Source organism: Spermophilus citellus (genome assembly GCF_964194105.1).
Source record: "Spermophilus citellus genome assembly, chromosome: 17".
In the NCBI taxonomy this organism is placed as follows: domain Eukaryota; kingdom Metazoa; phylum Chordata; class Mammalia; order Rodentia; family Sciuridae; genus Spermophilus; species Spermophilus citellus.
Window position 1 is genome coordinate 54,797,135 of NC_138199.1, and position 24,932 is coordinate 54,822,066.

Below are 24,932 nucleotides of genomic sequence, written 5' to 3' on the forward strand. Positions count from 1 at the left end.
GAATTCTGAAACATGCAATGGAATTAAAATTATATTTTCAACATGCATGAGACTACTTTTTTTTTTTAAAGAGAGAGTGAGAGAGGAGAGAGAGAGAAAGAGAGAATTTTTAATATTTGTTTTTTAGTTCTCGGCGGACACAACATCTTTGTTGGTATGTGGTGCTGAGGATCGAACCCGCACGCATGCCAGGCGAGCGCGCCACCACTTGAGCCACATCCCCAGCCCGAGACTACTTTTTTAGAAAGAACTTATATGTTTAAAAAATATTTTGTCTTTATATATAAATCACCCTTAGAATTTTATAAGGCACTTTTTTATTTGGGAATTATCCAGCTCTCTAGAAGATAAAGTGGAAAAGAGAAAGAAAAAGAAAAAAGGAGGGGAAAAAAAGTGAACACAAAGAAAAAAATATGGCAAAGAATTTTCAGGTCAAAAACCCTAGAAGTAGGGCACACCTACCTCATGGATATTCTCAGTAGTGGAATATATAACAGGGATAAATCTTGGATTTCCCTCTTATTTGTTCTTTGTGCTTATGTTCTTGGCACAATATTGATGTGTCATAGACAAGTCAGCATGTGAATATGCTCTATCTGAATAGAGCCTGCCTTTCTACCTTGTAGAGTCCTTCAGTTTCTAAACTCATGGAGCTTGTATTGTTAGAACCAATGAAGTAACTAAAAGAATATTTAAAAAAATAAGCCATCCATCTGGACCTGTGTAGGTGAATGAAGGAGAAGCACTTTAAAGTCAGGGGGAAAAAAGTAAACTTAACATTTAGGATTATCAACCAGTACTAGTTTTCCATATAATATGTTTCATTTTTGATTTCATCTGGAAGAGATATGATTATTACTACCATTTAAACAGTGGTACTTTACTAATAAGCTCTTGGCACATCTTTTTTCAGGTTCACCAAACTAGTAAGAAGCAAAGCTGGAATTTGAACTCATTTCTGACCCCTTTTTTAAGAGACAGGTCTTACTATGTTGCCCAGATTGGCCTTGAACTCCTGTCTTAGCCTCCTAAATGGCTGGGACCACAGCTGTGCACCTTGTCTGGCTCAATGTGCCAATCTATGAAAGCAACTATGAATTGGTCTGAGAGGCAGAGCTCCATTCGCATTGCATGATATGAGTGTTAATGTCCATTGCCAGTTGGCTCTGAGTTCTCATCATGAAGCAAATGCCTTTTTCTGTTCAGATGAACACAGAAACTAGAGATAAGTTGGTGCCTCCTCCATTATGAGTCTTTCTGACCCACCACCCATCCCTGCTTTGTTTGAAAAGTAGACTCTCCATATTCTTTCCCCAAGTTAGGCTTCAGCAAATTGATGAGGGGGAGGAGGTGGCTGCAATAAATGAGCATCTGAAGGAAAAGTTAATCCAGCTCCAGGCATACCATAACCATCCCTTCATGGAACCCAAAATGAACCATGTGAACCTGGATTTCTGATCCACGAGACAGGTGAACAATTTTTTCCAAAATTGAGTTGAGGGGAGAACTTTCACCTTGAGTCTTAAATCCCTTTCAGGGGTTAGGGGTATATGTTGCTCAGTGCCAGAGTGCTTGGCTAGAATGCCCAAGGCCCTGGGTTCCATCCCCAGCACCGAAAAACAAAACAAATCAAATAAATAAGTAAAAACAAAATTTCCTTTTGAGCTGAAAGGAAATAAAACCCATACTTCTTGTTGAGGGTAGTCAGGAAAGAAAGTATATGTAATTAGGTCAGAGCAATGTATTTTCTTTACAAATGTTTTTTACACTATATCATAAACATCATCTTTCTCACACCTCTTGCTGCCTACATACAATTCATGACTTCAGAGGCAGGTATTTTTAGAAAAATAATGCTCTGGGTGATTGGGGAGAGAGGTCCCCTGAGCCAATTCGTTTCTGCTTTCCATTGAGAAAGCACCTGCATCTGTGCTCCCTGGAGGGCTTTATGCTAAACTTCATTCTTTGTAGCCCTGTTGCATATATTTAAGCAGTTAGGGACTCTAAATGTGAGATTGAATCAGAGTTAAACTCAAAAATGAAATTCAAGGACAATTCACATGTCAGAGCATCATCACTGAGACTACCATGGCAATGCTAATTTGGATGTTGCTTGCATGATGCTTTCTATTATCTATGCCAGAGATCAGTGCTAGGGAAAGCAGAGCATGTCCTATATAAATTACAAGTCTCTTGGCTTCTCTGTACCTTAGTTTCCTCATTTGAAAAGAATGAATGGATCTTAAGACATACTTCTCAGAATAAGACAGGGCTTACATCAAGCTAACCAATAACTGTATAACGTTTTTAACACATAGTTTTGGGGGTTTTTTTTGTACATGCGTGTATCTTCTATTTCACTTACAACTTGTGTAAAAACTGCAGTCCATGCCATGCCTGAAATGTTCCAAAGCCCAGTTCTGTGAGTAAATTGCAACCAAGGTTTCTACAAAAAAGAAAGCCAAAGAAGAAGGAGAAGAAAAAAGATATTCTTTCAGAACATTTATCATTTGGCAGTGATTCTAACTTATATATGATGAAATGTAACCTCAATACTTTTTCCACACACTAAAGAAATCTTGCTGTGGAAGATCCTGACTTATGACTTATATTTCTGCGTTTATACATACAGAGCCTTAGCTATAAAACAGTGAATGCTCAAAAAATACTTGTGATATTTACTTCTCTAAAACAGGGCTTCACAACTTCAATGCTATTGACATTTTGGGCTGGAAAATTCTTGTTGTGGAGTTTTGTCCTGTATATTGTAGATGTTTAGCAGCATCCCTGGTGTCTGGCCACTAGATGCCAAAATGTCACCTGGGTATGAAATCACACTAATTGAACCACTGCTCTGTAATGACTCATTTCAATCTATGTATAATAATTCTCATACTTATCTTTGCTAGATACTAAAAAGATTTGCTATATAAATTTAGTAACTTTTTACTAATAAATTTTTAATCATAATTTCAAATGAGTAGCAAGGGGGTTTATAAAATTTCAAATATCATCAAGTTATACTTGTAACTTACATAAATTGCAAAAAAGGTAGTGGTTCAAATGTACGTCTTTCGATAGATTGTATTTTATTGCAGGATAAATCTCTAGGAAAAGTAAAAGGAAAATATTGCCTTGATTAGATATTAGCTATCTTATTAGTATGAATAAATAGAATCCAGAATTGATAATATCAAATACCTAGTTTTTGTTTAAATTCTAAACCTTTGGACTTATATTTTAATTTTTTAGAGTTTTTAACCCTGCCCACTTTTCTCTTGAGTCTCACTTTCATAAGTAAAATATACAACTTTATATCTTGACAGGTTTTGAGATAGTCTTTCCTGACAGTAGGATAATTATTATGTGACCTTTTACAGTTTTATCAAGTTCAAGATTATGAGCTACAAGTATTAATTTCTGCATGTAATTTTTAAAATTAAAGGGAATATTCTCATGTTCCTGGCTTAATTTGGTTTTTCTTTCACACGTGCATGTGTGTGTGTGTGTGTGTGTGTGTGTGTGTGTGTGGTACAGGGGATTGAACCCAGGGCCTTGTGCATGCTAAGCAAGCACTTTAACACTGAGCTATACCCCTAGTCCTTTATTCTATTTTTCTAACCCAGTTTTAATACTAGAAGAAAAAGATACCTTTCCAATCATTTGAAAGACAGTTACTCCTCTAATTAATACATGTCTTTGAACTAATTCAGAGTTGTACTTTCTATCATACTAATGGAAACTCATTTTGGTTTCATATTACCTTAATACTCCATGAAGTACCTGCTTCGGTTGTGTAGTGATGGGACAATGAAAAACAACATGGAACTGGATTTTTATTTGAAAACACCCATTCTGATCAGGTTTCTATTCAAGTCTGAGCCATCTGATCCTTATATATCTCTGTTCCACTCCATTAATGGAGCAGAGATGTTGGTGTTTCTCTCTCCTATAGCCATCTTTTAAAAAATTGTTTACCAAAAATTTAAATTCTGAGGGGAAGGACAAAGCTTCACAATCACCTCAAGAAATGGAGACAAATCTCATAGTTGGCATAGGTCCAGGAGAACTGGGGTATTCAGAGAAGGCTTTGTGAAGAAAGATGAACTTGAGTTGGTTTTTGACAGATTCATAAAACTTCCACAGACATGGCAAAGTAAGGGAATTTTAGATAGGCAAGGAATGAGCATGGTGTGACGGGTATATGGAGAGGCTGCTCTGGCTGGAATGGAGGACTGCTATTACAGTAGAAAAGGCAAACTAGCTAAGTTGGGTGGTTGAATTGGGAGGGTAGAATCAAGATTGTCAGCTTATTAAATGACTCTTAATATTCTAAACCTGCCTATTGAGAAAAGTAATAAACCATCATGTAAGCAAACAGAAGGTAAACAGAAGCCAAAGCCAGGAATATACTATTATCACTAGGACCTGCTCTGTAGTAGCCTGATGAGAATTTAGCTGCAGTGCTTTAACTGAACACCTACTCAGACAATACCTCACACACTGGAGGAGGAGGAAGCTGTGTGGATCCACTGAGTCTACATATAGCACTTTTATCTTTTAGCCCTCTCCTTTTACCCCAGGGTAATGACTGCTGCTTGAGAGTGAAGTCATCTCTTGTCATTTCAGTAACAAGGAAAGAAATCAGTGGTAGAATGAGAGTATATCAAAACTTTACAAAAATGAGAGTAACAAATTGTGGACATGGTTTTGGGTTGGATAAATTTTGCTACGATGACATCTCTGGCCACATTAGTCTTAATTTCTTAAGAAATTATAGCTTGTTCTCTTGGTTTCAATTTCTCAAAGATTCCCTGGAAATGAAGTTCCTTTAAAAGTCTCTGGGGCTGGGCACTGTGAAGCACACTTATAATCCCAGCTGCTTGGGAGGCTGAGGCAAAAGGATTATGAGTTCAAAGCCAGCCTCATCAATTGATCGAGGTACTAAGCAACTCAGTGAGACCCTGTCTCTAAGTAAAATACAAAAAAGGGCTGGAGATGTGGCTCAATGTTCAAACACCCCTGGGTTCAATCCCTGGTACCAAAAAGTAAAACAAATAAAAATCCCTAGAATATATTTTTCAATAAAAGAACAAAGCATAACTCAGTGTTAGTGACTGAAGAGAAATGTCAAGTAGTAGGTGGGGAAGGAGCTTTGATTTTCAGGGTATACGTTCTAAATCTATTACAATGATAAGATGTATTCTGGAACCTGAATTGATTGTTGTCCTTACCTCAATCAGACAGAAAATTATAATCAAAATCGTCACCACTACAGTCACAGATATTGCCAAGATGAGTTTGTTGTTATAACCATATCCCGGGACTCCTTTTGTAAGCTAAAAGAAAGAAAAAGAATAATTTTTATTAAGTAAAAAAGAGACTGGAAAGGATGAAAGTTAACTATTCAAAATTTCCATTCTTCCAGGTGAATAGCTTGCAGTTTCTTAAAGAACACACCAAATTTAATATGTTACATCTTATTATCACACATTTTTTTCCTATTATTTGTTTATCTTGTGTGTTAAGTCCACTTTATTCTCTAATGGAACAAAATGGGGATCACTGTCTTGGGCAAAGTTATGTGGCCAAGACAAGATGTGGACTAGAAGCCCCTGGTCTTCCTGCTTGAATGCTTCAATTGTATAACCTAAATGATGAAAAAGTCTGGGCTTCTTGTTCAATAGTTGCCCTCACCTCACTTGTCTCCTCATGCTCTTTGTTATCACCCTGGGCTTCTGTGCTCTCATTGATATAGTTCTCAGTTTTCCACTGGTCCGTATCCCATTCGGCCTTGGACACCTTGATTTCTTGCTGCTCACTGAGAAGCTTCATCAGGAGGCCTGTTCTGGAGATGAGCTTGGCACAGGCCAGTTGCACATAGGGCTCAGAGCAGTCCAATTTCAAAGTCCGAATAACATGAGAAATGAGCCTTCTCACGTCATTGTTGGGGATGAGGGACCGAAGTTGCTGGTTTAGCTGAATTTCAAACTGATCACCTGGGGATGCCCTCAATGGGTAGGATAAGTCTTCAGGCTTGGGTTGTGAGTCAGTGTTCGCGTTGAGGTATTCCCATTGTGTCTCATTGGTTTGTTGAACAGTTGGCATTATGTTGAAAGGAGTCACAGCAGAATCTACAGCCTCTGCAGCAGCGTTTTCATAGGTTGCATTTTCAGAGGTGGGTTCATCCAACACAGTAATGTTTGCTTCAAAAATACTTCTTTCAGAAGGAATTTTTGCAGTATTGTTTTCTGCAGGAACACTTTCTATAGGTTCTGAAAGAGCATGTAATCCTGAGAAAGGATTCTCCTGAGAATTCAGGTCTCCTAAAGATGAAAAGGCCCCTCGTGGGGGGGAATTTATGAGGCTCCTTATTGCAGAGAATGGGGGCCTCTTTGCAAGCATCAGTCTATTGTGCAAATTATCCTTCCTGAACTTTCGACTCACTTTGGCCTTGGGTATTCTGTGGGCTGCAAGAGGGTAAGTTTTATGAAAGCTGTGAGTTTTTTTGGAACGCGTGACTGGTTTATCAGCCTTCCTGCTTTTAACTCGAGCATTTGCCCCTTCTAAAACAAAAAGGGTGTAGGTTAAGTCTTTTGTTTTGCTTCGAATCTCAGGCTGTAATTTTGAAATGCTGGAGGTGGGAGATTTGCCCAAGGAGTATTGTTTGAAAAAAGAAGAGACTGCTGCCTTACGTTCATTTGTAAATGAAGCGTCCAGGAGGGAGTTTCCCACTGACTTCCTGGGCCTCCACACCTTGTGAAGCTGCTCTAGTTCCCTTGGGATTGGTCTCCTGAGCCTGCCTTCTTGGGCAACATTCTCCGCAAGTGCCCGGGCACTCTGTTTCCTTCCCATACTCTGTTTTCTCATTTCATTGAAGTGTCTTTTCCATATGCCCTTCGGCCCCTTGAGGACTCTGTTCACTCTCTGCAGCCTTTTCTCTACACTCCCAATCTCTGCTAGGCTGTTTTCCTGTGGTTGGGCAGTTTCCAATTTCTTTCGAAAGATTTGGCGTTTGAATTTGGGACCTAAAAGCCTAGATTGCATAAGCATGGCAGTTTTTTCTTTTTTTTTCACCTCATCAATTTTTTCCTGAATTTCTGCATCTAACAAATTTTCCAGAAAATAAAGCTTCTTTAATTTGTTTTTATAAGTTGAATTGTTGGATGCAGTTGAAAGAGAGGAGTTATTTGTATTGTTCTTCAAATATTCCATGGCATTACCTCCATCTTGTACGTTTGAAAAAAGCAGTTTAATGAATGGCAATAATGTTGACTCTACATCTTCTAGATTTCCCTCTGAGAAATATGGCAATATGTAATTTAATGCACTTATAACATCACTTTCATCATTGAAGTCTAGCTGTTCATTTAAGAATCCCGAAAAGGTGACACCATTTTTATCTGAAGCTGGCTTTTCAGGCTCAATAGAAAGCTCAGTGCTAGTGTTCTTCTTCCGGGCCTGTAACACCTTCATGAATGATCCTTCTGCATTCCCTACAGATGCATCTTGAACTGTCAAAAAAGAAGAGACTACTTTTGATAACAGAAGACTGATGGACAGCTTTTTGTCAGTCCACAGCCGTACATTCCAGCCAAACATTTAAGTGTCATTTGGAAGAAAGAAAAATAATTTCATAATTAAACCTATGAAGTGGCAACAACACAAAGAAAAAAAAGACATCTTTTTTGACAAAGTGCTACTTAACTCAGAATATTCCACACTGTATATAAGAACTCTGTTTAGGACAGCCAATTGCCCAATACTCAATAAAAGCCCAAGACTAGAAGAGAAATATTCATGGGCTCTGAGAGATTCTCTACAGATCAGCTGTGTCTCCTTACATTTACATACCCCATGCTGTCCCCGCTCAGATACAGAGGGGGCACAAGGCTTCCTCTATCCACCTCTTCAGTGTGTCATGTTCCTGCCACCATCACAGATGATCATGACAAAGGACATTCTTCCAAGGAGAATAAGAACCAAGATGCTAAAGCACAGGCTCCGCTCTTTCTGTTAACACATCCTCCCTCATCTGAACATGTCCTTTCCACCTACTCACCCAGTTCCTTCACCTGGCCCCAGTTCCCCATACATCTTAGGCTCCATAACAGATGCCTCTACACAGAAAACAAAACAACAACAACAACAAAAAAAAAACCCCCACCATATCCATACTGGTTCTTTCCCTAAATTACGGCAGGGATCTGGGATGTGAGTTAAAAGATTTTTAAGTTTTCCTGGTTCTATGCCTATGCTGAATGTGCAATAAATCTACAGAATAACAGCATTTTCTGGATAAACAATACTTGAGGTTCTGAAGAACAGTAATGGAAAAGCTATTTTTGTCAGAAGCCTTCCCTGTTTTCATACTAGATGTGAAAACTAGCAATTTTAGCTCTGGGAATCATCCAAAGCTTCTAACTACATGAGGTCAAGTGTACCATTGTGTAGCTGGATTTTTCTTTTTTCCTTTTTTTTGGTACCTGGGATTTGAACCCAGGGGCACTTAACCATTGAGCCACACCCCCAGGTCTTTTTTATTTTCTTATTTTGAGACATGGTCTCACAAAATTGCTTAGGGCCTCACTAAGTTACTGAGGCTGGCTTTGAACTTACAATCCTCCTGCCTCAGCCTCCCAAGCCACTGGGATTGCAGTCCACCATACCCAGCAATAGCTGGTTTCTTTCCCAGGAGAACTAAAAGTATTTTTTGTGTGGTGAGAGTCAAAGAGGAGGTAAGGTTGGAGACAAAAGAGGAATGTGGGTTAGAATTGGGTACAGAAGACCTGGGTTCAAGGCTATAGCACTTGACACCTCCCATCTTGTTTTCCTTATCTGTAAATGGAGATGAAAAATACTTGTTCTGCTCACCTCTGGGGGAAAAGGAAATAATGTAACTGGTGAAAAATCATTTTGAAAAATAAGTTATATGTATGTAATAAGTAGCAAAGTGCTATTATAATTTGCCCAAGATCACTGGTAGAGACCTATTTTTGAGCTATTTGGATATGAAAGCAACCACATTTTGAAAGTCATGAAATTAGTGCTAATAAACCTAATATACACAAAAACATTTGAAAGCACATGAATTACCTGAGGATAGAAAAGTTTGAGATTAAGAGAAGTTCAGAGTTGGATGGTCTAGGTGCAATTTCTTATTATAGAATCAGAAACTCCTAGGCTTCAAATAAAATATTCTCTTTTATAAAGTTGCACAAACAGATCAAAATAGATTGATGCCTGCACTATAAGGCAGAGGACACTTGAGACCTAGTGTATAAAAAAATAGCTTACTAACTGCATTGTACTATATGAATAAGTTATCACTGGAAGACAAAGTACCAAGCAGAAAGCACAGGACACCATGTGTGGCCATTAATATTATTCCTTCTCCCTTCTATTCCTTTCTCTTCATCCTTAGGCATACGGAATAGCTATATTATTAAATTATAGCTGAAAACCTCACTTTGAGCAAGAGAGCAATCCAGAAATTTAGGGAGTTGAATTCTAGATAAATAAATAAAAATAAAGCAGTTTCATCATTAGTTTGAAAAATCTATGATCACCAGTTAAAAGTTGAATAACAAAACAAAAGTTAAGACATTTCTCATCAGGCAATTCAGACTCACGGCAACGTGTATTGTTTGTCCGACATGCACTGTCACATCGCAGCTTCACTGTCTTGCAGACAACTTCAATATTATTTTTAAACTGGCAGAGGCAGCAGGCCAAATGGCTAGGTAAGATCCTATAAATAGAAACACAGAGGATTAAGTTAATGGAAAAGGAGTTACTTGAGTAGTAGAAGAACAGTCCAAGGCTACCACAGGACAGTGTAGAAAGGAGTTCTTGATACATATAGCCTGGACAAGAAACCAATGGTAAACTGCTTTTTTAATTATTATTTTTGTACCAGGGATTGGATCCAAAAGTGCTTAACCACTGAGCCGTGTTCTCAGCCCTTTTTATTTTTTGAGACAGGGTCTTACTAAATTGCTTAGGGCCTTGCTAAGTTGCTGAGGCTGGCTTTGAACTCATGATCCTCTTGCCTCAGCCTCCTGAGCAGACAGGATTATAGGCATGTGCCATGGTGCCTGGCATGTGGCTCTTGAATACTGTAAATATATAGGAAGGAGGAGGGAGATGCCCACCAGAAAGGAAAGCATGGCAGTGGGTATGGAAGGCCTAAATAAAAAAAGAAATTAGAATTGGGTGACAGTAAAAACATCTCCTTTCAACTTAAAATCTTGCTCTGGGTTAGGAGTGCACAGAAAGATAGAATTCTAAGAAGGATCTGAATAAGTCTCCAACTACTAGAGTCCATATCTCAATTCCGTTTGAGAGTGGTAAATGGTAGACATTATTCTGGCATAAACAATAGCTTAGTTTAACTCACATTGTGTGGTTAAACAACAATAGAGATCACATTGGCCAAATCTGGACACTTTGAACATGTAAAAGCATAAAGAGAAGAAACGTGCATAAAAATAGATATTAAATATCATCAGCTATTAAAGAAATGCAAATTAAAACCACAATGAGATACCACTACATTCCTACTAGTAGAAAGGCTAAAAAAATATTATTCCTTGAAACAAGGAATAACTTGAAACAAGGATTAGATGAAGACATGGAGAAACTGCAACTCTTCTATTCTGATAATAGATATGCTAAGAATTATGCTAAGTGAAAGAAGCTAAAAATCTACTACTAGATGATTTTATTTATAAGACATTCTGGAAAATTTTAAACTATAGGGAAAGATAAAAGATTTGGTGGTTTGTAGGGGCTGGTGTAGGAGGAGTGGATGAATGCAAAGCAATGTAAGGGGCTATTTTGGGGATGACAAATGTTCTATATCATCAGGTGGTGGTAACTACATTACTATACATCAAACTGTACGCTTACAGTGTGAATTTTATTACATGAAAATTATACCTCAATAAAGTTAAGAAAATAATGTATTAAAATAATTTTAAATTCAAGATATGAAAAGAGACCTAAAAAAATCAAGTAAAATAAATCTAAGAAAAAAAATAACTTACAGTTTTTCCAATTCAAGAGTCATCAGGAGGATATTCTCAATTGTCGAAAGCGATACTTGAGTTGTTCCCATGTCTCTGAAAGAGAAAGCCAAGATATTCATGATGAACCCCAATAAATATTCTATACTTGAAAAAATATTTCAAGGACATGTGATAACTTCTATTTTGGCTTCTCATAAAACAAGCTGCCTTAAGAGTTTATTTCGCATAGAAGATAATTCCATAAAGCTCTTATTGAAGATACGTAAGTTTACTATTTGCACCATCAAATAATGATCTTGGCATTGAAAAATAGAACTTACATCTTTTTTAAATCATCATCTTACTTCTTATTTTCATATTGCATCATTTCTTTCTTTTTTTTTTGGATATAGATGGACACAATATCTTAATTTATATATTTTTATGTTGTGTCGAGGATTGAACCCAGTGCCTCACGCATGCAAGGCAAGCGCTCTACCACTGAGCTACAACCCAAGCCCCTCTTTTTTTCTTTTTTAAAAATAATATACATGTATTCCTCTTTGCTTTCTGGGATAAATAATATATTCTTACATGTGTTTACATGTTCCATATCTGTAAGTGTTCTTTAATATGGCTGCCTTCTTCTGATGGCTGTCTTGCCCCATGATATATCCTTCCTTAACTCTTCTTTACCATGACATTTTTCTCCAGCAACTAATTAAAATTAAAATTATGACTTTCTAGTATTAATACAAAATACTTAACCCTTTGATGAAGTAAACAAGAAGAGCAGAAATCATATCTTGAGTTTAAAATTGTTGTAATACTTACAGATATTTTAATGCTGGCAATTTAAAAAGATATGAATCTTCAACAGTTGTCAGAGGATTACGACTGAGAATTCTGAAACATGCAATGGAATTAAAATTATATTTTCAACATGCATGAGACTACTTTTTTTTTTTAAAGAGAGAGTGAGAGAGGAGAGAGAGAGAAAGAGAGAATTTTTAATATTTGTTTTTTAGTTCTCGGCGGACACAACATCTTTGTTGGTATGTGGTGCTGAGGATCGAACCCGCACGCATGCCAGGCGAGCGCGCCACCACTTGAGCCACATCCCCAGCCCGAGACTACTTTTTTAGAAAGAACTTATATGTTTAAAAAATATTTTGTCTTTATATATAAATCACCCTTAGAATTTTATAAGGCACTTTTTTATTTGGGAATTATCCAGCTCTCTAGAAGATAAAGTGGAAAAGAGAAAGAAAAAGAAAAAAGGAGGGGAAAAAAAGTGAACACAAAGAAAAAAATATGGCAAAGAATTTTCAGGTCAAAAACCCTAGAAGTAGGGCACACCTACCTCATGGATATTCTCAGTAGTGGAATATATAACAGGGATAAATCTTGGATTTCCCTCTTATTTGTTCTTTGTGCTTATGTTCTTGGCACAATATTGATGTGTCATAGACAAGTCAGCATGTGAATATGCTCTATCTGAATAGAGCCTGCCTTTCTACCTTGTAGAGTCCTTCAGTTTCTAAACTCATGGAGCTTGTATTGTTAGAACCAATGAAGTAACTAAAAGAATATTTAAAAAAATAAGCCATCCATCTGGACCTGTGTAGGTGAATGAAGGAGAAGCACTTTAAAGTCAGGGGGAAAAAAGTAAACTTAACATTTAGGATTATCAACCAGTACTAGTTTTCCATATAATATGTTTCATTTTTTATTTCATCTGGAAGAGATATGATTATTACTACCATTTAAACAGTGGTACTTTACTAATAAGCTCTTGGCACATCTTTTTTCAGGTTCACCAAACTAGTAAGAAGCAAAGCTGGAATTTGAACTCATTTCTGACCCCTTTTTTAAGAGACAGGTCTTACTATGTTGCCCAGATTGGCCTTGAACTCCTGTCTTATCCTCCTAAATGGCTGGGACCACAGCTGTGCACCTTGTCTGGCTCAATGTGCCAATCTATGAAAGCAACTATGAATTGGTCTGAGAGGCAGAGCTCCATTCGCATTGCATGATATGAGTGTTAATGTCCATTGCCAGTTGGCTCTGAGTTCTCATCATGAAGCAAATGCCTTTTTCTGTTCAGATGAACACAGAAACTAGAGATAAGTTGGTGCCTCCTCCATTATGAGTCTTTCTGACCCACCACCCATCCCTGCTTTGTTTGAAAAGTAGACTCTCCATATTCTTTCCCCAAGTTAGGCTTCAGCAAATTGATGAGGGGGAGGAGGTGGCTGCAATAAATGAGCATCTGAAGGAAAAGTTAATCCAGCTCCAGGCATACCATAACCATCCCTTCATGGAACCCAAAATGAACCATGTGAACCTGGATTTCTGATCCACGAGACAGGTGAACAATTTTTTCCAAAATTGAGTTGAGGGGAGAACTTTCACCTTGAGTCTTAAATCCCTTTCAGGGGTTAGGGGTATATGTTGCTCAGTGCCAGAGTGCTTGGCTAGAATGCCCAAGGCCCTGGGTTCCATCCCCAGCACCGAAAAACAAAACAAATCAAATAAATAAGTAAAAACAAAATTTCCTTTTGAGCTGAAAGGAAATAAAACCCATACTTCTTGTTGAGGGTAGTCAGGAAAGAAAGTATATGTAATTAGGTCAGAGCAATGTATTTTCTTTACAAATGTTTTTTACACTATATCATAAACATCATCTTTCTCACACCTCTTGCTGCCTACATACAATTCATGACTTCAGAGGCAGGTATTTTTAGAAAAATAATGCTCTGGGTGATTGGGGAGAGAGGTCCCCTGAGCCAATTCGTTTCTGCTTTCCATTGAGAAAGCACCTGCATCTGTGCTCCCTGGAGGGCTTTATGCTAAACTTCATTCTTTGTAGCCCTGTTGCATATATTTAAGCAGTTAGGGACTCTAAATGTGAGATTGAATCAGAGTTAAACTCAAAAATGAAATTCAAGGACAATTCACATGTCAGAGCATCATCACTGAGACTACCATGGCAATGCTAATTTGGATGTTGCTTGCATGATGCTTTCTATTATCTATGCCAGAGATCAGTGCTAGGGAAAGCAGAGCATGTCCTATATAAATTACAAGTCTCTTGGCTTCTCTGTACCTTAGTTTCCTCATTTGAAAAGAATGAATGGATCTTAAGACATACTTCTCAGAATAAGACAGGGCTTACATCAAGCTAACCAATAACTGTATAACGTTTTTAACACATAGTTTTGGGGGTTTTTTTTGTACATGCGTGTATCTTCTATTTCACTTACAACTTGTGTAAAAACTGCAGTCCATGCCATGCCTGAAATGTTCCAAAGCCCAGTTCTGTGAGTAAATTGCAACCAAGGTTTCTACAAAAAAGAAAGCCAAAGAAGAAGGAGAAGAAAAAAGATATTCTTTCAGAACATTTATCATTTGGCAGTGATTCTAACTTATATATGATGAAATGTAACCTCAATACTTTTTCCACACACTAAAGAAATCTTGCTGTGGAAGATCCTGACTTATGACTTATATTTCTGCGTTTATACATGCAGAGCCTTAGCTATAAAACAGTGAATGCTCAAAAAATACTTGTGATATTTACTTCTCTAAAACAGGGCTTCACAACTTCAATGCTATTGACATTTTGGGCTGGAAAATTCTTGTTGTGGAGTTTTGTCCTGTATATTGTAGATGTTTAGCAGCATCCCTGGTGTCTGGCCACTAGATGCCAAAATGTCACCTGGGTATGAAATCACACTAATTGAACCACTGCTCTGTAATGACTCATTTCAATCTATGTATAATAATTCTCATACTTATCTTTGCTAGATACTAAAAAGATTTGCTATATAAATTTAGTAACTTTTTACTAATAAATTTTTAATCATAATTTCAAATGAGTAGCAAGGGGGTTTATAAAATTTCAAATATCATCAAGTTATACTTGTAACTTACATAAATTGCAAAAAAGGTAGTGGTTCAAATGTACGTCTTTCGATAGATTGTATTTTATTGCAGGATAAATCTCTAGGAAAAGTAAAAGGAAAATATTGCCTTGATTAGATATTAGCTATCTTATTAGTATGAATAAATAGAATCCAGAATTGATAATATCGAATACCTAGTTTTTGTTTAAATTCTAAACCTTTGGACTTATATTTTAATTTTTTAGAGTTTTTAACCCTGCCCACTTTTCTCTTGAGTCTCACTTTCATAAGTAAAATATACAACTTTATATCTTGACAGGTTTTGAGATAGTCTTTCCTGACAGTAGGATAATTATTATGTGACCTTTTACAGTTTTATCAAGTTCAAGATTATGAGCTACAAGTATTAATTTCTGCATGTAATTTTTAAAATTAAAGGGAATATTCTCATGTTCCTGGCTTAATTTGGTTTTTCTTTCACACGTGCATGTGTGTGTGTGTGTGTGTGTGTGTGTGTGTGTGTGGTACAGGGGATTGAACCCAGGGCCTTGTGCATGCTAAGCAAGCACTTTAACACTGAGCTATACCCCTAGTCCTTTATTCTATTTTTCTAACCCAGTTTTAATACTAGAAGAAAAAGATACCTTTCCAATCATTTGAAAGACAGTTACTCCTCTAATTAATACATGTCTTTGAACTAATTCAGAGTTGTACTTTCTATCATACTAATGGAAACTCATTTTGGTTTCATATTACCTTAATACTCCATGAAGTACCTGCTTCGGTTGTGTAGTGATGGGACAATGAAAAACAACATGGAACTGGATTTTTATTTGAAAACACCCATTCTGATCAGGTTTCTATTCAAGTCTGAGCCATCTGATCCTTATATATCTCTGTTCCACTCCATTAATGGAGCAGAGATGTTGGTGTTTCTCTCTCCTATAGCCATCTTTTAAAAAATTGTTTACCAAAAATTTAAATTCTGAGGGGAAGGACAAAGCTTCACAATCACCTCAAGAAATGGAGACAAATCTCATAGTTGGCATAGGTCCAGGAGAACTGGGGTATTCAGAGAAGGCTTTGTGAAGAAAGATGAACTTGAGTTGGTTTTTGACAGATTCATAAAACTTCCACAGACATGGCAAAGTAAGGGAATTTTAGATAGGCAAGGAATGAGCATGGTGTGACGGGTATATGGAGAGGCTGCTCTGGCTGGAATGGAGGACTGCTATTACAGTAGAAAAGGCAAACTAGCTAAGTTGGGTGGTTGAATTGGGAGGGTAGAATCAAGATTGTCAGCTTATTAAATGACTCTTAATATTCTAAACCTGCCTATTGAGAAAAGTAATAAACCATCATGTAAGCAAACAGAAGGTAAACAGAAGCCAAAGCCAGGAATATACTATTATCACTAGGACCTGCTCTGTAGTAGCCTGATGAGAATTTAGCTGCAGTGCTTTAACTGAACACCTACTCAGACAATACCTCACACACTGGAGGAGGAGGAAGCTGTGTGGATCCACTGAGTCTACATATAGCACTTTTATCTTTTAGCCCTCTCCTTTTACCCCAGGGTAATGACTGCTGCTTGAGAGTGAAGTCATCTCTTGTCATTTCAGTAACAAGGAAAGAAATCAGTGGTAGAATGAGAGTATATCAAAACTTTACAAAAATGAGAGTAACAAATTGTGGACATGGTTTTGGGTTGGATAAATTTTGCTACGATGACATCTCTGGCCACATTAGTCTTAATTTCTTAAGAAATTATAGCTTGTTCTCTTGGTTTCAATTTCTCAAAGATTCCCTGGAAATGAAGTTCCTTTAAAAGTCTCTGGGGCTGGGCACTGTGAAGCACACTTATAATCCCAGCTGCTTGGGAGGCTGAGGCAAAAGGATTATGAGTTCAAAGCCAGCCTCATCAATTGATCGAGGTACTAAGCAACTCAGTGAGACCCTGTCTCTAAGTAAAATACAAAAAAGGGCTGGAGATGTGGCTCAATGTTCAAACACCCCTGGGTTCAATCCCTGGTACCAAAAAGTAAAACAAATAAAAATCCCTAGAATATATTTTTCAATAAAAGAACAAAGCATAACTCAGTGTTAGTGACTGAAGAGAAATGTCAAGTAGTAGGTGGGGAAGGAGCTTTGATTTTCAGGGTATACGTTCTAAATCTATTACAATGATAAGATGTATTCTGGAACCTGAATTGATTGTTGTCCTTACCTCAATCAGACAGAAAATTATAATCAAAATCGTCACCACTACAGTCACAGATATTGCCAAGATGAGTTTGTTGTTATAACCATATCCCGGGACTCCTTTTGTAAGCTAAAAGAAAGAAAAAGAATAATTTTTATTAAGTAAAAAAGAGACTGGAAAGGATGAAAGTTAACTATTCAAAATTTCCATTCTTCCAGGTGAATAGCTTGCAGTTTCTTAAAGAACACACCAAATTTAATATGTTACATCTTATTATCACACATTTTTTTCCTATTATTTGTTTATCTTGTGTGTTAAGTCCACTTTATTCTCTAATGGAACAAAATGGGGATCACTGTCTTGGGCAAAGTTATGTGGCCAAGACAAGATGTGGACTAGAAGCCCCTGGTCTTCCTGCTTGAATGCTTCAATTGTATAACCTAAATGATGAAAAAGTCTGGGCTTCTTGTTCAATAGTTGCCCTCACCTCACTTGTCTCCTCATGCTCTTTGTTATCACCCTGGGCTTCTGTGCTCTCATTGATATAGTTCTCAGTTTTCCACTGGTCCGTATCCCATTCGGCCTTGGACACCTTGATTTCTTGCTGCTCACTGAGAAGCTTCATCAGGAGGCCTGTTCTGGAGATGAGCTTGGCACAGGCCAGTTGCACATAGGGCTCAGAGCAGTCCAATTTCAAAGTCCGAATAACATGAGAAATGAGCCTTCTCACGTCATTGTTGGGGATGAGGGACCGAAGTTGCTGGTTTAGCTGAATTTCAAACTGATCACCTGGGGATGCCCTCAATGGGTAGGATAAGTCTTCAGGCTTGGGTTGTGAGTCAGTGTTCGCGTTGAGGTATTCCCATTGTGTCTCATTGGTTTGTTGAACAGTTGGCATTATGTTGAAAGGAGTCACAGCAGAATCTACAGCCTCTGCAGCAGCGTTTTCATAGGTTGCATTTTCAGAGGTGGGTTCATCCAACACAGTAATGTTTGCTTCAAAAATACTTCTTTCAGAAGGAATTTTTGCAGTATTGTTTTCTGCAGGAACACTTTCTATAGGTTCTGAAAGAGCATGTAATCCTGAGAAAGGATTCTCCTGAGAATTCAGGTCTCCTAAAGATGAAAAGGCCCCTTGTGGGGGGGAATTTATGAGGCTCCTTATTGCAGAGAATGGGGGCCTCTTTGCAAGCATCAGTCTATTGTGCAAATTATCCTTCCTGAACTTTCGACTCACTTTGGCCTTGGGTATTCTGTGGGCTGCAAGAGGGTAAGTTTTATGAAAGCTGTGAGTTTTTTTGGAACGCGTGACTGGTTTATCAGCCTTCCTGCTTTTAACTCGAGCATTTGCCCCTTCTAAAACAAAAAGGGTGTAGGTTAAGTCTTTTGTTTTGCTTCTAATCTCAGGCTGTAATTTTGAAATGCTGGAGGTGGGAGATTTGCCCAAGGAGTATTGTTTGAAAAAAGAAGAGACTGCTGCCTTACGTTCATTTGTAAATGAAGCGTCCAGGAGGGAGTTTCCCACTGACTTCCTGGGCCTCCACACCTTGTGAAGCTGCTCTAGTTCCCTTGGGATTGGTCTCCTGAGCCTGCCTTCTTGGGCAACATTCTCCGCAAGTGCCCGGGCACTCTGTTTCCTTCCCATACTCTGTTTTCTCATTTCATTGAAGTGTCTTTTCCATATGCCCTTCGGCCCCTTGAGGACTCTGTTCACTCTCTGCAGCCTTTTCTCTACACTCCCAATCTCTGCTAGGCTGTTTTCCTGTGGTTGGGCAGTTTCCAATTTCTTTCGAAAGATTTGGCGTTTGAATTTGGGACCTAAAAGCCTAGATTGCATAAGCATGGCAGTTTTTTCTTTTTTTTTCACCTCATCAATTTTTTCCTGAATTTCTGCATCTAACAAATTTTCCAGAAAATAAAGCTTCTTTAATTTGTTTTTATAAGTTGAATTGTTGGATGCAGTTGAAAGAGAGGAGTTATTTGTATTGTTCTTCAAATATTCCATGGCATTACCTCCATCTTGTACGTTTGAAAAAAGCAGTTTAATGAATGGCAATAATGTTGACTCTACATCTTCTAGATTTCCCTCTGAGAAATATGGCAATATGTAATTTAATGCACTTATAACATCACTTTCATCATTGAAGTCTAGCTGTTCATTTAAGAATCCCGAAAAGGTGACACCATTTTTATCTGAAGCTGGCTTTTCAGGCTCAATAGAAAGCTCAGTGCTAGTGTTCTTCTTCCGGGCCTGTAACACCTTCATGAATGATCCTTCTGCATTCCCTACAGATGCATCTTGAACTGTCAAAAAAGAAGAGACTACTTTTGATAACAGAAGACTGATGGACAGCTTTTTGTCAGTCCACAGCCGTACATTCCAGCCAAACATTTAAGTGTCATTTGGAAGAAAGAAAAATAATTTCATAATTAAACCTATGAAGTGGCAACAACACAAAGAAAAAAAAGACATCTTTTTTGACAAAGTGCTACTTAACTCAGAATATTCCACACTGTATATAAGAACTCTGTTTAGGACAGCCAATTGCCCAATACTCAATAAAAGCCCAAGACTAGAAGAGAAATATTCATGGGCTCTGAGAGATTCTCTACAGATCAGCTGTGTCTCCTTACATTTACATACCCCATGCTGTCCCCGCTCAGATACAGAGGGGGCACAAGGCTTCCTCTATCCACCTCTTCAGTGTGTCATGTTCCTGCCACCATCACAGATGATCATGACAAAGGACATTCTTCCAAGGAGAATAAGAACCAAGATGCTAAAGCACAGGCTCCGCTCTTTCTGTTAACACATCCTCCCTCATCTGAATATGTCCTTTCCACCTACTCACCCAGTTCCTTCACCTGGCCCCAGTTCCCCATACATCTTAGGCTCCATAACAGATGCCTCTACACAGAAAACAAAACAACAACAACAACAAAAAAAAAAACCCCACCATATCCATACTGGTTCTTTCCCTAAATTACGGCAGGGATCTGGGATGTGAGTTAAAAGATTTTTAAGTTTTCCTGGTTCTATGCCTATGCTGAATGTGCAATAAATCTACAGAATAACAGCATTTTCTGGATAAACAATACTTGAGGTTCTGAAGAACAGTAATGGAAATGCTATTTTTGTCAGAAGCCTTCCCTGTTTTCATACTAGATGTGAAAACTAGCAATTTTAGCTCTGGGAATCATCCAAAGCTTCTAACTACATGAGGTCAAGTGTACCATTGTGTAGCTGGATTTTTCTTTTTTCCTTTTTTTTGGTACCTGGGATTTGAACCCAGGGGCACTTAACCATTGAGCCACACCCCCAGGTCTTTTTTATTTTCTTATTTTGAGACATGGTCTCACAAAATTGCTTAGGGCCTCACTAAGTTACTGAGGCTGGCTTTGAACTTACAATCCTCCTGCCTCAGCCTCCCAAGCCACTGGGATTGCAGTCCACCATACCCAGCAATAGCTGGTTTCTTTCCCAGGAGAACTAAAAGTATTTTTTGTGTGGTGAGAGTCAAAGAGGAGGTAAGGTTGGAGACAAAAGAGGAATGTGGGTTAGAATTGGGTACAGAAGACCTGGGTTCAAGGCTATAGCACTTGACACCTCCCATCTTGTTTTCCTTATCTGTAAATGGAGATGAAAAATACTTGTTCTGCTCACCTCTGGGGGAAAAGGAAATAATGTAACTGGTGAAAAATCATTTTGAAAAATAAGTTATATGTATGTAATAAGTAGCAAAGTGCTATTATAATTTGCCCAAGATCACTGGTAGAGACCTATTTTTGAGCTATTTGGATATGAAAGCAACCACATTTTGAAAGTCATGAAATTAGTGCTAATAAACCTAATACACACAAAAACATTTGAAAGCACATGAATTACCTGAGGATAGAAAAGTTTGAGATTAAGAGAAGTTCAGAGTTGGATGGTCTAGGTGCAATTTCTTATTATAGAATCAGAAACTCCTAGGCTTCAAATAAAATATTCTCTTTTATAAAGTTGCACAAACAGATCAAAATAGATTGATGCCTGCACTATAAGGCAGAGGACACTTGAGACCTAGTGTATAAAAAAATAGCTTACTAACTGCATTGTACTATATGAATAAGTTATCACTGGAAGACAAAGTACCAAGCAGAAAGCACAGGACACCATGTGTGGCCATTAATATTATTCCTTCTCCCTTCTATTCCTTTCTCTTCATCCTTAGGCATACGGAATAGCTATATTATTAAATTATAGCTGAAAACCTCACTTTGAGCAAGAGAGCAATCCAGAAATTTAGGGAGTTGAATTCTAGATAAATAAATAAAAATAAAGCAGTTTCATCATTAGTTTGAAAAATCTATGATCACCAGTTAAAAGTTGAATAACAAAACAAAAGTTAAGACATTTCTCATCAGGCAATTCAGACTCACGGCAACGTGTATTGTTTGTCCGACATGCACTGTCACATCGCAGCTTCACTGTCTTGCAGACAACTTCAATATTATTTTTAAACTGGCAGAGGCAGCAGGCCAAATGGCTAGGTAAGATCCTATAAATAGAAACACAGAGGATTAAGTTAATGGAAAAGGAGTTACTTGAGTAGTAGAAGAACAGTCCAAGGCTACCACAGGACAGTGTAGAAAGGAGTTCTTGATACATATAGCCTGGACAAGAAACCAATGGTAAACTGCTTTTTTAATTATTATTTTTGTACCAGGGATTGGATCCAAAAGTGCTTAACCACTGAGCCGTGTTCTCAGCCCTTTTTATTTTTTGAGACAGGGTCTTACTAAATTGCTTAGGGCCTTGCTAAGTTGCTGAGGCTGGCTTTGAACTCATGATCCTCTTGCCTCAGCCTCCTGAGCAGACAGGATTATAGGCATGTGCCATGGTGCCTGGCATGTGGCTCTTGAATACTGTAAATATATAGGAAGGAGGAGGGAGATGCCCACCAGAAAGGAAAGCATGGCAGTGGGTATGGAAGGCCTAAATAAAAAAGAAATTAGAATTGGGTGACAGTAAAAACATCTCCTTTCAACTTAAAATCTTGCTCTGGGTTAGGAGTGCACAGAAAGATAGAATTCTAAGAAGGATCTGAATAAGTCTCCAACTACTAGAGTCCATATCTCAATTCCGTTTGAGAGTGGTAAATGGTAGACATTATTCTGGCATAAACAATAGCTTAGTTTAACTCACATTGTGTGGTTAAACAACAATAGAGATCACATTGGCCAAATCTGGACACTTTGAACATGTAAAAGCATAAAGAGAAGAAACGTGCATAAAAATAGATATTAAATATCATCAGCTATTAAAGAAATGCAAATTAAAACCACAATGAGATACCACTACATTCCTACTAGTAGAAAGGCTAAAAAAATATTATTCCTTGAAACAAGGAATAACTTGAAACAAGGATTAGATGAAGACATGGAGAAACTGCAACTCTTCTATTCTGATAATAGATATGCTAAGAATTATGCTAAGTGAAAGAAGCTAAAAATCTACTACTAGATGATTTTATTTATAAGACATTCTGGAAAATTTTAAACTATAGGGAAAGATAAAAGATTTGGTGGTTTGTAGGGGCTGGTGTAGGAGGAGTGGATGAATGCAAAGCAATGTAAGGGGCTATTTTGGGGATGACAAATGTTCTATATCATCAGGTGGTGGTAACTACATTACTATACATCAAACTGTACGCTTACAGTGTGAATTTTATTACATGAAAATTATACCTCAATAAAGTTAAGAAAATAATGTATTAAAATAATTTTAAATTCAAGATATGAAAAGAGACCTAAAAAAATCAAGTAAAATAAATCTAAGAAAAAAAATAACTTACAGTTTTTCCAATTCAAGAGTCATCAGGAGGATATTCTCAATTGTCGAAAGCGATACTTGAGTTGTTCCCATGTCTCTGAAAGAGAAAGCCAAGATATTCATGATGAACCCCAATAAATATTCTATACTTGAAAAAATATTTCAAGGACATGTGATAACTTCTATTTTGGCTTCTCATAAAACAAGCTGCCTTAAGAGTTTATTTCGCATAGAAGATAATTCCATAAAGCTCTTATTGAAGATACGTAAGTTTACTATTTGCACCATCAAATAATGATCTTGGCATTGAAAAATAGAACTTACATCTTTTTTAAATCATCATCTTACTTCTTATTTTCATATTGCATCATTTCTTTCTTTTTTTTTGGATATAGATGGACACAATATCTTAATTTATATATTTTTATGTTGTGTCGAGGATTGAACCCAGTGCCTCACGCATGCAAGGCAAGCGCTCTACCACTGAGCTACAACCCAAGCCCCTCTTTTTTTCTTTTTTAAAAATAATATACATGTATTCCTCTTTGCTTTCTGGGATAAATAATATATTCTTACATGTGTTTACATGTTCCATATCTGTAAGTGTTCTTTAATATGGCTGCCTTCTTCTGATGGCTGTCTTGCCCCATGATATATCCTTCCTTAACTCTTCTTTACCATGACATTTTTCTCCAGCAACTAATTAAAATTAAAATTATGACTTTCTAGTATTAATACAAAATACTTAACCCTTTGATGAAGTAAACAAGAAGAGCAGAAATCATATCTTGAGTTTAAAATTGTTGTAATACTTACAGATATTTTAATGCTGGCAATTTAAAAAGATATGAATCTTCAACAGTTGTCAGAGGATTACGACTGAGAATTCTGAAACATGCAATGGAATTAAAATTATATTTTCAACATGCATGAGACTACTTTTTTTTTTTAAAGAGAGAGTGAGAGAGGAGAGAGAGAGAAAGAGAGAATTTTTAATATTTGTTTTTTAGTTCTCGGCGGACACAACATCTTTGTTGGTATGTGGTGCTGAGGATCGAACCCGCACGCATGCCAGGCGAGCGCGCCACCACTTGAGCCACATCCCCAGCCCGAGACTACTTTTTTAGAAAGAACTTATATGTTTAAAAAATATTTTGTCTTTATATATAAATCACCCTTAGAATTTTATAAGGCACTTTTTTATTTGGGAATTATCCAGCTCTCTAGAAGATAAAGTGGAAAAGAGAAAGAAAAAGAAAAAAGGAGGGGAAAAAAGTGAACACAAAGAAAAAAATATGGCAAAGAATTTTCAGGTCAAAAACCCTAGAAGTAGGGCACACCTACCTCATGGATATTCTCAGTAGTGGAATATATAACAGGGATAAATCTTGGATTTCCCTCTTATTTGTTCTTTGTGCTTATGTTCTTGGCACAATATTGATGTGTCATAGACAAGTCAGCATGTGAATATGCTCTATCTGAATAGAGCCTGCCTTTCTACCTTGTAGAGTCCTTCAGTTTCTAAACTCATGGAGCTTGTATTGTTAGAACCAATGAAGTAACTAAAAGAATATTTAAAAAAATAAGCCATCCATCTGGACCTGTGTAGGTGAATGAAGGAGAAGCACTTTAAAGTCAGGGGGAAAAAAGTAAACTTAACATTTAGGATTATCAACCAGTACTAGTTTTCCATATAATATGTTTCATTTTTTATTTCATCTGGAAGAGATATGATTATTACTACCATTTAAACAGTGGTACTTTACTAATAAGCTCTTGGCACATCTTTTTTCAGGTTCACCAAACTAGTAAGAAGCAAAGCTGGAATTTGAACTCATTTCTGACCCCTTTTTTAAGAGACAGGTCTTACTATGTTGCCCAGATTGGCCTTGAACTCCTGTCTTAGCCTCCTAAATGGCTGGGACCACAGCTGTGCACCTTGTCTGGCTCAATGTGCCAATCTATGAAAGCAACTATGAATTGGTCTGAGAGGCAGA

At 37.4% G+C, this 24,932-nt stretch overlaps 2 protein-coding genes across 2 annotated transcripts; both read right to left on the minus strand.

Moving 5' to 3' along the window:
- Positions 1-5,036: 5,036 nt before the first annotated feature.
- On the minus strand, positions 5,037-12,377 carry LOC308636346 (leucine-rich repeat-containing protein 37A3-like; the record flags this gene model as incomplete). Its single annotated transcript, XM_081271761.1, has 6 exons — positions 5,037-5,339; positions 5,698-7,514; positions 9,633-9,751; positions 11,049-11,123; positions 11,844-11,915; positions 12,373-12,377. 6 exons carry the CDS (start codon positions 12,375-12,377, stop codon positions 5,163-5,165), a joined length of 2,265 nt encoding a protein of 754 aa, XP_081127887.1. The 3' UTR covers positions 5,037-5,162.
- Positions 12,378-16,946: 4,569 nt separating this feature from the next.
- LOC308636347 (leucine-rich repeat-containing protein 37A3-like) lies at positions 16,947-24,284 on the minus strand (the record flags this gene model as incomplete). The annotated part of the gene is made up of 6 exons (XM_081271762.1): positions 16,947-17,249; positions 17,608-19,424; positions 21,543-21,661; positions 22,958-23,032; positions 23,752-23,823; positions 24,280-24,284. 6 exons carry the CDS (start codon positions 24,282-24,284, stop codon positions 17,073-17,075), a joined length of 2,265 nt encoding a protein of 754 aa, XP_081127888.1. The 3' UTR covers positions 16,947-17,072.
- Positions 24,285-24,932: the final 648 nt, after the last annotated feature.